Below are 17,125 nucleotides of genomic sequence, written 5' to 3'. Positions count from 1 at the left end.
CAGGGAGAAAAATCTTGAAGGCATCAGAGAGCTAACAACACAAAAAAATTTAGGACCACAGTCTGGGAGAAGATAGAAATCCAAAGAGGTGAAACGCAACATTAGGGGGCCACTATTTCCCTGAAAACATTTGCCAGGTCTGGAAGCAGCAGCCAAGAAACTGAACAGAACTTTGACAACTTCATGTGGGTGGGAACAAAAATTAGTCCAGGGCCAACCACGGATGGGGTTCTGATAAATCCCACACATTTTGACCAGTATCATGAAGAGTTATCCACAAAAAATAATAGTTAACAGGATGTAAAATACGTTGTCTTATTGGGTTATAAAACACAACTACGTGCTATTTATAAGATAGTTTAAGGATGTGAGAATATGGAAAATAAAAAGACAATGGTATACCTTGTAAACACTAATTGAAAGAAAGATGATTTTATCAGTCAAGAAGACTTTAGTCAGAAAACATGAATAGAGATAAAGATACTTCATGATAATAACAGTCAGTTCACCAAGAAGCTATGACAATTCTAAATTTATAAGCAAAATTTGACAGAATCACGCAAGGAAAATAGACAAATCCATAAGCTAAATGGAGATTTTGAACACCTCTCTCAGTAACTTAGAAAGAGAAGGACATAATCAGTAGAAGTATAGAAGTATAGTCCAATTAACAATTTTATCTAGTGAATATGTATATAGAACACCATAAGATACTCTCTTTTCAAGCAAATTTAAAACAATAACAAAACTGAATATATACTGGGCCATAAAGTAAAGGACTAAAATCATAAATTTTGGTCTCTGACTATAGTACAACTGAGTTAGAAATGAATAACAAAGTCTAGTAGAAAGTTCCGTGTATTTGGAAATTAAGATTTAAACTTCTAAATATCCCATGTAAGAAAGTATAAATTTCAATGAAAATGAGAAAATACTTTGAGCTGAATAACATTAAGAAAATTCTGTGTATCCAAACTTGGGGAATGCCACTGATGTCCTATTTAGAACACTTAGAGCCTCATCTGTATCTAAATCTGTGCCTATGTTGTATCTAGGTACAGTTTTAAAAATGAAGTAAGGCTAAAAATTAATGAGCCAGGAATCCACATCAACAGAACAGCAAAAGAAACCCAAAGAAAGCAAAAAGGAGGAAATAAAAAACAAAGAAAAGCAGAAATCGATGGAGCAGAAAATCAGCATAAAATAGAGTGCATCAACAAAGACAAAAGCTGTTTTTTGAAAAGGTTAACATAATCAATGAGCCCTCGGTGAGGGAGAGACAGAGGCAGAGGGAGAAAGTGAAGAGGAAGAAAATGGAAACAGAAATAAACACCGTCAGGAACAAAAATGGGGTCATCATTAAACACTAAGCAGCTCACAGAAGATATTGTAAACAACCTGACACCAGTAAATTGGAAATTCTGCAAGAAACAGACACATTCTTAAGAAAAAAAAATCAACATAAGAAATTTTAAAGTATCTGAATCATCCCATAATTATTAAAGAAAATGAAACTATAAATAAAATCTTTGGAAAGATTTTATTTTCCAGGCCCATACAGCTTCACTGGGGCATTCAACCAAACAATTAGTAAGAATCTTGTAGTTTTTAGTTCTTACCTGTAGGTCTTTGGCCCGCTGAGTTAATTTTGTAGATGATGTGAGATAGGGATCCAAATTCATATTTTTCCATGTAAATACCCAGCTGTCCCAACATATTCCTGTGACTCTAGAAGGCCATGCACGTGCAAAGGTTGTGCCATGCTCAGAAAAGATCCAAGGAGGCCGGAAAATCTACTTCTGGCTGACCCCGAGGCTCAGTGCAAGCACGGAGCCAAGGACTGGGTGTAGTGTAAACTGCCAGGTGCATATGGGAAGACATGTCCCAACACGCACACAGAGCCCCTCAGCAAAAACTGGGAGATTTATTGATTCCAAGAGTTTAAGGAAACCTTTGTCCATTCGCTAGCTGACCAGTAAGCTGAGAGTTAGGTGGCCACATATAACAATGAATATAGACTTCAAAGAGTTAATTCATTGGTGCCACTAAATAAGCAACTAAAACTAGCAACAACAAATCTTACTGATTTCCAGAATTGCCACATTATTTAAAATGCCCAGATTTTAGACAAAAAAATAGAAGATATGCAAAGAAACAATAAAGGATGGCCTGTATCTGGAGGTGAGGGGTTGGGAGGAGAAAACAGTCCATAGAAACCATATATGAGAAAGTCCTGATGTTGGACTTACTAGACAAAGACATTAAATCAGCTATTTTAAATAAATATGCTCAAAGAGCTAGTGGAAACCATGTCTAAAGAACTAAAGGAGAGGGAAGTGGATTTGGCCCAATGGATAGGGCGTCCGCCTACCACATGGGAGATCCATGGTTCAAATCCCGAGCCTCCTTGACCCGTGTGGAGCTGGCCCATGCGCAGTGCTGATGCGCACAAGGAGTGCCGTGCCACACAGGGGTGTCCCCCGCGTAGGGAAGCCCCACATGCAAGGAGTGCACCCCGTAAGGAGAGCCACACAGCTCTAAAGAAAGTGCACCCTGCCCAGGAATGGCACCACTGACGCAGCAAGATGACACAACAACAAAAAAACGAGACAGATTCTGGCTGCCGCTGACAAGAATACAAGTAGACACAGAAGAACACACAGTGAATGAACACAGAAAGCAGAGAACTGGGTGGGGGGTGGGGGGAGTGGAGGGGTGTGGGGGGGGGGGGCGGGGAAGGGAAGAGGAATAAATAAAAAATAAATCTTAAAAAAAACCCAAAAAACTAAAGGAGAGTATGACAACAATATCATACCAAATAGAGTATATCAATAAAGAGAAATTATGAAAAGGAACCAACATGACATTCCAGAGTTGAAAAATACAGTAGATGGAATGAAAAATTTACTATGTAGACGGCAAATTTGAGCAGGCAGAAAAAAGAGTCAGCACACTTGAATATAAATCCATTGAGATTATCCAATCTGAGGAAAAAAAGGGAAAAACAATAAAGAAAAATGAACAGAACCCTAGAGCCCAATGGAAGGATCGATCTCTCAAGGATTAATTTATGCTACTTAACCAGAATATCATTTTGCTAATCACAAAGAGAAACTCTGCACTGGCATTTGTCATACAGGTTGTAACACTCTTTGTCATTGTGTGTGACCTTCACAAAGGCAAATTGAGGCAAGAAACCATAATGAAGAGAGAAAGCTGCTAGGCAAGTGTCAGGCTAGGGCAAGGTGAATAGGTTAGCTGACCCTGACAACAATCTTCATCAACCACCCTGATACATAGATAGCCAGCAGAGGGGAACATCTATCACAGAATCTGGAACACAGCACTACTTCTCCCAGGATAGCTGTAGAGATTCAGTGATGAAGTCTTTATTCTTGGCTCATTGCTCATCAAAGGCCTTCTGATAACACAGTTTAAAACACAAATAAATTTGATTGTGTCTTAAGTTTTAATTTTCTTTTATGTAACTTATTTCACATTTCAGTTATTTCTCAGTGAGATCGCATACCCGGTAATGTTTGTATGAATATGGGTTTTGCCAAAGCTTCTTGGCAAAGGAAATCTCTATCACAATACACAGTTTTAAAGTTTCTATAACACTTATCACTATGTGATATTGTCCTATTTGTTTACTCTTATATTATCATCCCTATTTGAACAGAGACGTTCTCCTGAGAATAAGTTCCTTTAGGATAAGGACCTTGTCTGTATTTTTCATTATTTTATCTCCATAGCTTTTGGAAGTGCCTGGCTTATAGAAAATGGTCAATAAAGATTTGCTGAATTAATTTATTAATAATTGTTTCAGGTGGAAGTATTTCACGAGAAACTTTTCCTAATTTCATCAAAGGAATAAACTATTGGTATTAACTTTGGAGATTCATAACTGTTGTCTGTTGTGACCACCTCTGAGACTGGAATTTAATTTTAAAAAACCATTCTTATCTGTGTCCATTCTTGTTGTCAAACAGTACAAACTTTACAGGGCCATGAATAGGTGAGATCTAGGGCCAATTCATATGGCTACTGAATCAAAAAGTGGAAAGAGCAATGAATACTTTAGAAAGTCTTATATTTCTGTTAATCATTTTGTCAGAAAAGTAAAGGAAAATGTTTACTAATTGTTTGTAATACTTACTTATTTCCCATAGAGGATACTAAGTTGAGAGAAACTTAGATTTACAGGATTTAAACAGGCCAGCTAGTAAATCATAGGGCCTGAAATACAGGAAAAATGATGGTTGTTTTATCTGAAAATGGGGTAGGCCAATGATTTCACTGTTTTGACTCACTGGCTTGTCATGGTAAGTTGTTAGAGGCAACTATTTGAGAATCAAAGTGTGCAAAGCCTCTCTCAAAAGTCTTTTAAAAAATCATGCTTAATTTTTTTTTTTTCTGTAAAAGACTGGGGGATAAGATAAAGCAAATGAAGTTTTAAAAAACAAATAAAAACATCACCTAGATGTCACCACAGGCCCTCAGTTTCTGCCTTGAAAGCAGCAGCAGAAAGGGCCTGCACATTATCCCCCCCCCCGAGTCTTCGTGCAGGTCATACTGAGTGACAAGCTGAAGGCACCCCCTTCTCTCCCACAGCCAGGTGAGTGCCGCGAGCTCGGAATCCTGGTGATCAGGCACCAGAGGCAAAGGGGAAGCAGCAGTGTGGTTACCACCTGCCTTGGGGTCCTGATTTTACTCTATCATTGCCTTCAAAAAGAATCAAAGCACCGTCTTGCCTGAGAGGGAAATTATGCCTAATTTTGGCAAATCTAATATAAATTCCATTTGATGAAAATGGAAATATCTACCAAGTTATACTGTAAAATTTTCAAAATCAATGGAATGGTTTACTCATTTTTAAAATTTTTATATGGCTGGATCACAGTCCATAACCAGAGCTACATATATACCATTTTACATACATGCTTTTATTTCAAGAAATAATAGTTAAATTACCATTACCTTTTAAAATAATATGATTGTTATGAGTATTGTAAGCCACATGGCATGTCAAATTACGTGGGCACCTGTTAATTTGGACTGTCATTTCCTTTGCTTTCTGTTTTCCTTTCCAACCAGCAAATGTTTCTTTCTGCTTAAATACATAATTTATAAAGGCGATTCAAAAGGTGTGCTCTCTTCGTTTCTCAGGAAAGTACTTAGGAAGTGTTTTCGTTTCCTAGCCTGCTCAAAGCAAATGCCATTAAATGGGTCGGGTTAAACAATGAGAATTTATTCACTTACAGTTTTGAGGCTGGGAAAATGTCCAAATCAAGACATTATCAAGGTAATGCTTTTTTCCTGAAGACTGGCTGCCGGCAATCTTGGGCTCCTCTGCCACATGGCAAGGCACATGGTGGCATCTGCTGGTCTCTCCCTTCTCTTCTAGGTGCCACTGATTTCAGCTTCTTGCATCTGTCCCTTTCTTTCTCCCTCTGTCTGACTGTCATCCTCTTATAAAGGACTCCAGTATAGGATTAAGACAGATTCTAACTGAGGTGGCTCACAGCTTAACTGAGAAACCTCATCAAAAGGTTCTACTTACAATGGGTTCACACACACAGGAATGGATTAAATTTAAGAATATGTTTTTCTGGAGGAACATACAAGCTTCAAATCATTACAGGAAGCTTTAAACAATACAATATATATTATGATCATCTTCTACTATGGCCCATTTTGCATACTCTTGTTCTGGGTGTGTTACTAAAATAACTAATTACATAAAGGTTATTGAATGAATGAATAACCCAGAGACTTGGTATTACTTCTATACACATTACTTTTTCTTTGACCATTTTCATGCTTAAGTAAATTACTTCCTCTTGCCCAAAGCTGTAAAATGAATTTTCAAATGACATAAACCAATTGAGAGTTTTAAACTTAGGAAAAGAGTTCAAATCATTAAAAAAAAAAAAAAATCAATTCACCAATACTATCTGGAGGTCTCTCGTTCTTTGTGGTAAAACAAAGAAACAAATTACAAGAGTAGGGACTGAGGAAAAGGGAAATTCAGTGAAAATCAGTTCACTCTAACCTCCTGGTATATAATCTCTGTATAGTCTCCATCCTTTGAATGTCAGCAGAAGCTGTAAATATGATGAGATGTCATCACAGGAGTATCATGGGAGTATCTGTGTTTATTTTCTTTTACTGCATAATTACCCCAATTTAGTGGTTTAAAACAATCATCATCTCACAGTTCTGTATGTCAGAAGCCCAGGCATGGTTCAGCTAAATTCTCTATTTGGGGTCCCACAAGGCTGAAATCAAGGTTATCAGCTAGGTCTGCAGGACCACCTGAAGCTTGGAGTACTTGTCTCAGTTCATTCAAGCTGTTGGTAGAATTTAGTTCCTTGTAGTTGTACAAAGGAGGCCCCCATTGTTTACTGCTAGCTGATGGCTGGAGGCCGCTCTCAGACCCGAGAGAGCACTCAGGTCCTGGCCAGTATGGCAGCTTACTTCTTCAAGCCCAGCTGCAGAAGCTGAGTTCTTGTGAGGGCACCTGCTTAGGTCAGGCCCAGCCGGGGAAGTCTCCCAGCTGACTCAGAGTCAGCTGAATCTGCAAAATTCCTTCAGCTTTGCCATGTAAAAATCTAATCATGGGCAAACCATTATGGGAGTATGATCAGGGGATATTTGGTTTGTGGTGAATGACTGCTTAAAATAGCAAATTATGAACATGATCTCATAAGCCTAGGATTATAAGAGGAATTTATAATTGTCTTTATAAACTTTAAAGTCTCTATCACTTAACATTTTACAAAGTGCTTTACAGGATCTGCATCATCTGATTCTCATGACTACCTGTAAGAGAGGCTAAGCAGATATTAGTATGTATTACAAGAAAAAAGGAAAAAGCTCTAGCAGATAAGAGATTGCTCAAAGCTTTTGACTAAGAGGGGCCTACTTTTATCTGTTCTATATGTTTGGAGTTCAATACAAGCTTGGAAAACCACTGCAAAATACTGTGATGCCTTGTTAAAGGTAAAGAATTGTGTTTGCAAAAAATGGTTTTGATAGCTGTATGTAAAAAGTCGAGTCTATTTCAATAAAATATTAAGAAATCATGAAGCTGTCGTCTCTTGTAGCAGCTGTTGAACCTTATAAAAAGAAAGAAAGAAAGAAAAAAGAACCACATTAATTGTTGGTTTGAAATGTACTTCTAGGAAAAAGTGACTAACCCTATCCCCTTCACTTTTTATAAAAGCGTAACAAGAAATTAATACCTTCTTAATATCTGGCCTCTTATTTTTCTTTTCATGAAGACACTGACTAGCAACAGAGTACATAGTTTCAACTGAAGTAGAATCAAAATCATTCATCTTCAAATCAAAATAATCTTCAATTGTCTTTTCTTCATCTTCAATTTCTTCTTTGATATCTAGCTGTAAAATAAGTGTTAAAAATTCGTTAAGAGTTGCTAATAAATGTGAAAGAAATTAGAATGTAAGTTTAAATTATTTAAATGAGTCCGCTTTAGAAGAATATGAATTCTCACTTGACTAGCCACCTTTATAAGCATATTAAGACTTGAAGACATACTAAAGAGTTGTTTGTTTATTCAGACTTCCTAGATACTTTTGGCTATTTGCCTTCACATTTTTATTTATGTCGATGAACTCACTGCTGTCATGTTCCCATTAGCAGCACGAGGTGGTCTGCTGCTTGATGTGCTTCTAATAAGGCATTTCCGACTTCCAGACCCAGTCTCCCTCTCCCTGCATCTAGCAAACTTCTTTCCAAGAGACTCAGATTGTTGAATCAAAGAACAAAAAGGAGGGAAGGGAGAGAGCCAAGATGAAAAAATAATGAATGGTGAGAGATGTACAAGACTGGGATGGAAAAGACTGTTTATGAGAGGTAGATTGTAAAACCCTCAAACAGACAATTTTGCACGTGTTTGGGCAATGACAGAATCTAGTGATACAAAGGCTCATTAAAGGACCATTCTCTCTACCTGTACTTGTAATGAAATCTTATTACTTTATAGGCATACCACATTCAAACCTTAAGAAGGGGGGAAGGAGTACAATAATCTTCTCTGGTTTTATGATTTCCACTATTATAAGCTGGGATACTTCTGGGAAGATGGTGGATTAAAGAGGCAGAGGGATCACTTCTCTCCCAGAAAAAACAGTGAAAGGTCAGGTGGGGCCTGTCTGGAGGGCTGCTCTGGGGCTCAGGACACCAGGGGAAGGCGAGACACCACCCAGAAGAGAAGGGGGTGAAGGAAAGGAGGCTCAGCTGGCTGAAAAGCCCTGTTGAGGAGAGCTGCAAAAGCAGCAGTGGGTGCCCGTACCCCCAACCATGGAGCAAACAGCAGTATGCGGACTGTAGCTGCCGTGGCCTTCAGCGGCTGTGGACGGAGGGCATGGCAGGTGTCCTCTTCCCCAAGAAAGAGGAGAAGGAGGGACACAGTCTACAGCAAATTCAAGATTTTGACCAGCAAACCTGGTCTGCTGCATGGGAGGGATCACACACTTCCAGGCCAGGTGGGGTTGCAATACTGTTGGCCCTGAGAGCTGGCAGGAGCTAAAGAAAATCTGCCTTTGCAAACAACCTCCCTACTGCCACGGGCAGGGTGCTGAGGAGGTGAGGGAGGGAGGGTGCAGCCTGGAAGAGAACAGCCTCGGAGAAAGTCGGTGAGGCTGGGCCAGCCCTGAGGACGTGGCTTGTGCACCACCACCACCACTGAGGAGTTACACTGAATGCATTTCTCCCTAGCACCTGCGGTCTGAGCCGACAGATCTGCAAGAAGGCCACCTGCTGGGCAGGCTAGAAAAGTGCACAAAAGGAAAATAAAATAAAAGAGGCAAGTAGGTGCCTTTACTGCCACTCTCTCCAAGGGCCTTGGAAACTGGCCTGCACCTCACTACTGGGTCCTTCATCCTGGTCTGAGAAGCTTAACAGGGCAATCCTACATATCTAGAACAAGCTGAACCAAGAGTCAAAGAACAGTGGTAGCAAAGAACAGTAAATCCCTAGGCAGGAGAGAGAAACTGAACATCAGTGTAAACTCAGCATCAGAATCAGATGCCTACACATCAGCAAAAAAAATTACAAGCCATATAAAGAGAAAGGAAGACATGACTCAGGCAAAGGAACAAATCAAAGCTCCGGATGAGACAGAGAACTTGAAACAGATAATCAATGAGGTTCATATGAATCTCCTAAATCAAGTCATGGAGTTGAAGGACAACTTGGCTAAAGAAACAAAAGACATTAAGAAGACACTGATGGAGCACAAAGAAAAATCTGAAAGCTTGGATAGAAAAATAACAGAGCTTATGGGAACGAAAGACACAATAAGTAAGATTAAAAATACAATAGAGAAACACAACAGCAGATTTGAAATCATGGAAGAAAGAATCAGTGACGTAGAGGAAAGAACAGCTGGAATTAAAAAGAAAGAACAGAGAAAGAAAAGGATGAAAAAAATTGAGCAGGGGCTCAGGGAGTTGAACAACACAGAGCATACCAACATATATGTTATGGGAATTCCAGAAAGAGAAGAGAAGGGAAAAGGGGCTGAAAGGAGTATCTGAGGGAATAATAACTTAAAATTTCCTACCCCTCATGAAAGACATGAATATATGTGCCCAGGAAGCACAGCATACTCCAATTAGAATCAATCAAAAAAGACCTAAGGCAAGACACATAATATGCAGAATGTCAAATGCAAAGATAAAAGAAAATTCTGAAAGCAGCAAGGGAGAAGTGAACATCACATACAAGGGATGTCCAGTAACACTTAGTGCAGATTTCTCTTCAGAAACCATGGAGGCAAGGAGGCAGTGGTGTGATATAATTACAGTACTGAAAGAGAAAAACTGCCAACCAAGAATCCTCTCTTCTTCAAAACTGTCCTTCAAATATGATGGTGAGCTTAAAATATTCACACAGATAAACAGGAATTAAGAGTTCATAAACAAGAATCCTCTGCAGGAAACATTAAAGGGAGTTCTGCAGCCAGAAAAGAGAAGAGAAGAGAGAGAGGCTTGGAGAAGAGTGTAGAAGTAAAGACTATGGGAAAAGGTAACCAAAAAGGTAGAAAGATGGACAAAAATAAGATATGACATATGAAAGCCAAAGGATAAAATGGCTGAAGTAATGTCTTTACAGTAATAACACTGTGTGTTAATGGATTAAACTCCCCAGTCAAAAGACATAGGCTGGCAGAATGGATAAGAAAACGTGAGCCATCCACATGCTGCTCTAAAAGAGGCTCACCTTAGGCCCAAGGATGCAAATAGACTGAAAGTCAAAGGTTGGAAAAAGATATTTCATTCAAATAGTAACCAAAAGATAGCGGAAGTAGCTATACTGGTATCAGACAAAACAGACTTTAAATGCAAAAAAGTGATAAGAGATGCAGAAGGTATATATTAGTAAAAGGGACAATCCACCAGGAAGGAATAACAGTCATAAATATCTATGTGCTTAACCAGGGTGCCCCAAAATACATGAGGCAAACTCTGGCAAAACTGAAACAAGAATAGGATGTCTCTACAATAATAAACGGAGACTTCAACATGCCACTCACATCAATAGATAGGGCAACTAGACTGAAAATCAAAAAGGAAAAGAGAACTTGAACAATACGATAAACGAGCTGGACCTGACAGACATATACCGATCATTTCACCCCAAATCATGAGGTTAAACACTCTTCTCAATTGCTCCTGGATCTTTCTCCAGGACAGACCACATGCTGGGCCACAACACAGCTCTCAATAAATTTAAGAAGTTTGAAATTATACAAAGTACCTTCTCTGAGCATAATGAAACGAAGCAGGAAATCAATAATAGGTGGGAAAGGGGAAAAATTCCAACTATATATATGGAGGCTAAACAACACACTCTTCAACAGTCAGTGGGTCAAAGAAGAAAATTCAAGAGAAATTACTAGATATCTCAAGGCGAGTGAAAATGAGAGCACAACATATCAAAACTTGGGGGATACAGTGAAAGCAGGGCTGAGGGGAATTTATAGCTATAAATACCTATATTAAAAAAGAATGAGCTAAAAATCAAAGAACTAACTGAACAACTGGAGAAACTAGAAAAAGAAGAGCAAACCATTACCAAAACAAGCAGAAATAAAGAAATATCAAAGATTAGAGCAGAAATAGATGAAATTGAGAACAAAAAAGAAAGAAAAAAATCAACAAAACCAAAAACTGGTTCTTTGAGGAGATCAATAAATAAGACAAACCCTTAGCAAGATTAACAAAGAAAAAAACAAGAAAGGATGCAAATAAACAAAATCAGGAATGCAAGGGGGGCATTATGACTGGCCCCACAGGAATAAAAAGGTCATGAGAGGATAGTATGAAAAACTGTATGTCAACAAACTAGACAACCTAGAGGAAATGGACAAACTCCTAGGTGCAAAAACAACCTACACTAAAAGAAATACAGGAACTCAACAAACCAATCACAACCAAAGAGAACCAGTCATCACTGTTATAAGCTGAACTGCAAAACCTGTGACTGAGATGGATGTGGTATTTTTTTGTACTCCATTCTTACTCAAGCCAAAATTGTGAGGTTTTATACATTCTGAAGTGGTAAAAAAAAAAAAAAAAAAGTCTCAGGTAAAAGGATGGAAAATTCTGGCATTTAGAAAGGGAGGCTTTACTTACAAACTGCATGCTAGTGAAATATTGGGTTGCATCTTTTAGCCCTCCTCTATTTTTTTTTCCTTTCCCTCCTATACTTTTAATCTATACACTTTCTCTATATAATCCAGCCTACACCCAAATCTTTAATTATGCCTGTATACTAATGGCTCAAAAGCTATATCTCTTGCCCTGGCTTCTCTTCTGATGTTCAACACTAGTGAGACAGAATTTTATTTCTCAGATGAAAACAAAATTTCACTTTTTGTGTGCTTTTGTAAAAATTCAAATATTACAAAAACAATAACTTTTCACAATAACTTTAACATTATGCTTTTTCAATATATTTTATTTTTTTAATTTTATTTTTTTAATGTGATTATTCTATTGCATTATTACATTTCCTGTACATCATGGAAAGCTATGTAATGTACAGTTTTATAACAGACATCTGTATGCAATATTATCACATACAGTAATTGAACTTACGACTTTTCTTCAAGAGAATGAATCAAGCCTTTAAATGGATGTATATTATACCTTTCCATTTTCTAATCCCTGTTCTAGGGATATAATGTGATATATGTATATTACCTGACTTAGGCATACTCGTTTGTACCATTAAAATACACAAATTAGAATAAAGTTAGTGCAGTTATTTAACGAATTTTAAGAAAAACTTATACATGATAGTAGTTATTTCTGTATTTTTAAAATTTTACAAAAAGACACTCTAAGTTCTCAACATTTACTATACAAGAAAAAAAGGGCATGGTATAATGTTCTTATTTTAGGATTCAGCTAATCTACTTCACGTAATTTCCAATGAATGTCTAATATACCAAATTAGGTATATTTCATATGATACATTACAAATAAAATATCCATAATAGAAATGAATAGAGAACTTGTACTGGAAATTCTATTCTATACAAAAGTAAATGGCCTCAGGGTTGTTTCTCCTCTCTGAGTGAAAAAAAGCTATTAGTAAACACCCTGAATTATAAAATAAAAAATAAACTGGAGAGGACCTCAATTTTCCTCTCAAAGAACTAGAACAAGGAATGTTTACATGACTCAAATACTTCCTGACAGCAGTGAGATTAGAAGTACTCAGTGCTCTTTATACACGTCATCTGTAACTGGCAAGGGGAGGGTTGGTAGCAGAAAATAACATTTCTAGATGTCAAATTTACCCATATACATTCAAAGAGAAAAAATAAATATGTGAATTACTAATAATTGAGGTTCACGGTGTTCATCCACAGCTGGAAGTCCAGTTATTATTTCTAGTAAAACCTGTGAAGACAAAAAAATCCATTAATATATCAGTCAAGACAAGACAGAGAAACAGTAGAATCCTCAGTAATGAAATCTGACGAGTCACTTCCATACAAAGCCTACAAAGCATTCTGCTTATGAGCTGCAGGTGTTTCTCACTACCTTCCTTCCCAGACAACATAAACAGTTCTTTACTTTTGGCAACTTACTAGAGATTCAGCTCCACTCATTATGTGTTTTGGGAACTCCCAATTCTTTTTCTGCCTTGTAGGGGATTCTTCACAGGAATAATTTTTTCTGGCTCTTAGAAGAATATTATTTTCTAAATCTTAGGGGTAGCCTACAACCTATGAAGAAATTTAACAGTGCTATTTGAAATACAAACGGGAAAATAAAGTGAAGAAAAAGCACCCAATTTCTGCAACCACTTCCACCAATTTCTTGTGCCATCTTAAAAGTTATGAGGGACAGACTGGTAGATCAGAAAATACCAAAGCTTATTTTCTTGAAAAAAATTCATTTTTAAAGTGTGAAACTAAAGTGATACTGTATGACACAACTTACTTTACCCACTGATTTAATTTCAAGGTTAATACTACTTCATGACTATAGTATGACAAGAATACCATTTCTTACAGTAATTCCAGAAATCAATTAAAAAGTTTTCCAGATTGGAAGGATTTTTTCTAAAATTCCTGATCTAACAGTTAAAGTGAACAATTTACATCTTTACATTAGAGAGCTAAGCAAGCCAGGTGTATTTAAAAATATTTTACTTCAATTTTACAATGACAGGTAGAATGAATATTATTAATAATTACCTACACACAAACTTACCACACCGAAACTGTAGATATCAGATTTGGGTGTTATCTCCCCTCGCAAAGCTTCAGGTGCCATATAAGCTGTTGTTCCCACGATTCTGCTGGTCATGACTGTCTGAGCAAACTTCTCAGATGCCCGTGCAAGCCCAAAGTCAGATATTTTGGCTATAAAAGCTTCATCTAGTAAGATATTTGCACTGAAAAAAAATTAAACTTTAGTAGAAAAAAAGTTTCTACTTAAGCAAGTCAAATAGTTTCTTTTTTAAAAGATTTATTTTATTTATTTATTCCTTCCCTCCACCACCCCCTTGTTGTTTTTCACTTCCTGTGTCTGTTCGTCTCCCTTGTCTCTTTAGGAGGCACTGGGAGTCAAACCCAGGACCTCTGATGTTGAAGGGAGGTGCCTAATTGCTTGAGCCACCTCCGCTCCTGGCTTTGTTGGGTCTCTCATTATGTTTTTTTCTTCTTGTGTCATCTTGTTGTGTCAGTTTGCCACATCTGTCCATTGAACCAGCTTGCTGTCTTCTTTAGGAGGCACTGGGATTCGAATAGGCAATCTCCCATGTGGTAGGTGGGAACCCAGTCGCCTGAGCCACATCCACTTCCCCAAATAGTTTCTTATACAGATGGATGTGTGTACAAATGAATATATGTGTGTGCATATATTTATTTAGTATATATCACTTTATAGAAAACATCATAAAAGCCTATAATTTGTGCAAATAAATTTAGAATTTAGATAACAGCTGAAGAAAAATGACTTTCCTTTTAGTTTCTCGACAAAAAAATTTAGGCAAATGAAAACGAAACGAACTGTCCAAGTTAGTGAGAGATATTTTCATCCTCTCACAAACAATTTATTATAGGGTAACTTCTCTTAGTCTTCTAAAGCAGCAATTTTAATTCCTTTCTTAATATTTCTCAATTCATTTAAAAATAAATTTTCAACCGAAGTATTTCAGTTATTCATTTCTTAAGACTAATCTCATTTTCTGTATTATCTGGAACATTTTGAAGAGAAAAGAATACAGCTAAAATATATTTATTCATTCATTATGTGCATTTGTTTATTACATGCACCTAAACTTCACTGAGGGCTCCCGTGGGTGGAATCTTAGAATCTCATCTGTGACAAAAGGCATGAGAATAAATAATTTTAATAATTTATTAATAAGTACTAACTAAAGGACATATTAGGTACAAAATGCTGAGACAATCACCACATGCCTGGAAAAAAATGGGAAAAGTCCAAAGAGAAGGTAGCAAGTGAGGTTAGTTTTTAAGGATACTTAGGAGCTGGTGGGTAAAAGAGGCAGAGTCAGCATTTCAGGCAGGGGAGCAACAAGTACACAGTGATAAGACAAATGGTCTATGTGGTCAACTCCAAGAAACTGGTGTGAAGGGAATATGGAAGAATCGAACCTTAGTCTGTAAGCTACAGGCTCCAACTGAAGTTTCATAGGAGGGGCGCGGTGTTACAAGACTTGACTTTTAGGTCCATAACCCTGGCTAGATGAGAACTGGTACAGACAGGCTGTGGGATGACCATTTAGGGAGTTTTGTAAGAAAACAAATGAGAGAATGGGAGTCTAAACAAAGGCAGAGGATCATGGATCCACAGAAAGTACATTTTGAGGCACACTCAGTAGGACCTTGTAAATAGTGGGATATGGGATATTGGGGAGACTGGATGAATAGCGACTTCAAGGGATCAGAAAGGAAATGCAGGAGAGAGTTTGGGTTGAAGAGATAGTAAGTCTCATTTTTGACATGTTGATTGAGAGGCTCCCGAGGGATGTCAGTAGAGGTGTTTATGATATGGAGATATTGAAAATACAGGATTAGAAGCTGGTGATACAGATTTGGGAGTCATTCACATAGAGACAGCAGTGGAAGTCAGTTTAATATCATTCAACAAGGCCGTGTAGTCAAAACAGAAGACACAAGGAAGTTCTGGCATGAGAGAATGCCAGTACTCAAGGGATGGGAGATGGAGTCTCCCTTATCTAGACTTGGGCTCCCTTCTGCACTTTCAGGCACTTTATCCTGTAAATTACCCTGGTTCTCTCTTCTTTTGTCTCTTCTCCGTCTTATCTGGATCCTTTCCTTAGGCATATAAGCATGTTTTAATCTCTGCCAAGTTAACAAAAAAGTTTTCTAAATGACACATCTATTTCCAGCTATCACCCTTCAAAGGCTAAATGTCCTAAGAGTAGTCTACACCCATATCTCAGTTCCCTCTTTCCAACTAAAACCTTACTTCTGACCCAATCACTGCATGGAAATGGGTTATTGACTTTTATGGCACTAATCAAATGGTTATTTTTCAGTCTTCCTCTTGACTTCTAAGAAGCACTTGACTTTTGATTACTCCCTCAACAAATACTCCTTTCCCTTGTTTTCAGGGAAAACACACTCTCCTGGTTTTCATCTTATGTTTCTGTATATAACTTTATAAGATTCCTTTTTGGGCTCATTCTTTATATCTTCAGCTCAGACTTCTTTAAGCACCAAACCTGTATCACACTGCTTAACAACTCCCTTTCTTTCTTTGTTTCTTTTTTTTTTTGAGGTACTGGGACTGGGGATTGAATGTGGAACTTCACATGTAGGAAGCTGGCACTCAACCACTGGGCCACACTGGCTCCCCAACATCTCTATGTCTGTAGCTTAAAAGCACTTCAAACTCAACACCTACAAAAGAGAACTCATGTTCTTTCCCGTCCCACCTCCACCCCAATCTGGTCCTCTTTCAGTGCATTCTACATAAATGAACCATGCTGTAATCATTCCAGAAGGTAATTCGAGAAGCCAGAAACCCTAGCATCGTTCCTGACACTTCCCTTTTGCTGGCTCCTCCAGAGTCGAGCTATCAGCAAGTCCTGCCATCTCAACCCCTCGAATCTGCTCATTCGGCCCACTAACACTGAGAGTCCCCGTGATGGCCTCCAATGACCCCTTCTTATAAACTGCATTCTATACCTGGGCCAAAGTGATCTCAAAAGTTAAATATGAAGCCATATCCCTACTTGACTCATTTTCAATGGCATCCCATTACACTTACGGTAAGACTGAAATCCTTACCTTGGCCTGTAAGGTGGTAAAGGACTGGTTTTCTGCCCACCTCTATAGTTAATCACCCCTTCAATTTCTGCACTTTGGGCACACTGCATTTATTTCCCTTCCTGTAATTCATCATGCTCCCACGTTCCTCTCAACACTGGTCATACAAATGCGGTCTGCCTGGAATGCTCTTTCCCCATCTCTACAGCCCCCTTCCAATTATGCCTACTTACTTCCTGCTCATTCTTTGGATCTCAGCTGAAATATCACTTTCTCAGGGGACCCTCTTTGAACCGTCAGGGTCTAACAGTTTGC

General features: G+C 38.0%; 1 protein-coding gene across 4 annotated transcripts in view; it reads right to left on the bottom strand.

The window, feature by feature from the left end:
- Window positions 1–3,450: 3,450 nt before the first annotated feature.
- IRAK4 (interleukin 1 receptor associated kinase 4) overlaps window positions 3,451–17,125 on the bottom strand; it is a 56,545-nt gene continuing 42,870 nt past the window's right edge. For all 4 annotated transcript variants that reach the window (XM_058307843.1, XM_058307845.1, XM_058307844.1 and 1 more), the window contains 4 exons: window positions 13,761–13,944; window positions 12,879–12,941; window positions 7,248–7,406; window positions 3,451–7,121 (listed from right to left, as the gene is read on the bottom strand). In XM_058307843.1, the coding sequence (XP_058163826.1) occupies window positions 7,086–7,121; window positions 7,248–7,406; window positions 12,879–12,941; window positions 13,761–13,944 (442 nt within the window). In that variant the 3' untranslated portion in view covers window positions 3,451–7,085. The remainder of the gene's footprint in view (window positions 7,122–7,247; window positions 7,407–12,878; window positions 12,942–13,760; window positions 13,945–17,125) is intronic.

Source organism: Dasypus novemcinctus, chromosome 12 (assembly GCF_030445035.2).
Source record: "Dasypus novemcinctus isolate mDasNov1 chromosome 12, mDasNov1.1.hap2, whole genome shotgun sequence".
Taxonomy (NCBI): domain Eukaryota; kingdom Metazoa; phylum Chordata; class Mammalia; order Cingulata; family Dasypodidae; genus Dasypus; species Dasypus novemcinctus.
Note: the sequence above shows the minus strand (reverse complement) of the source record. Positions and strands in the feature narration are given on the sequence as shown.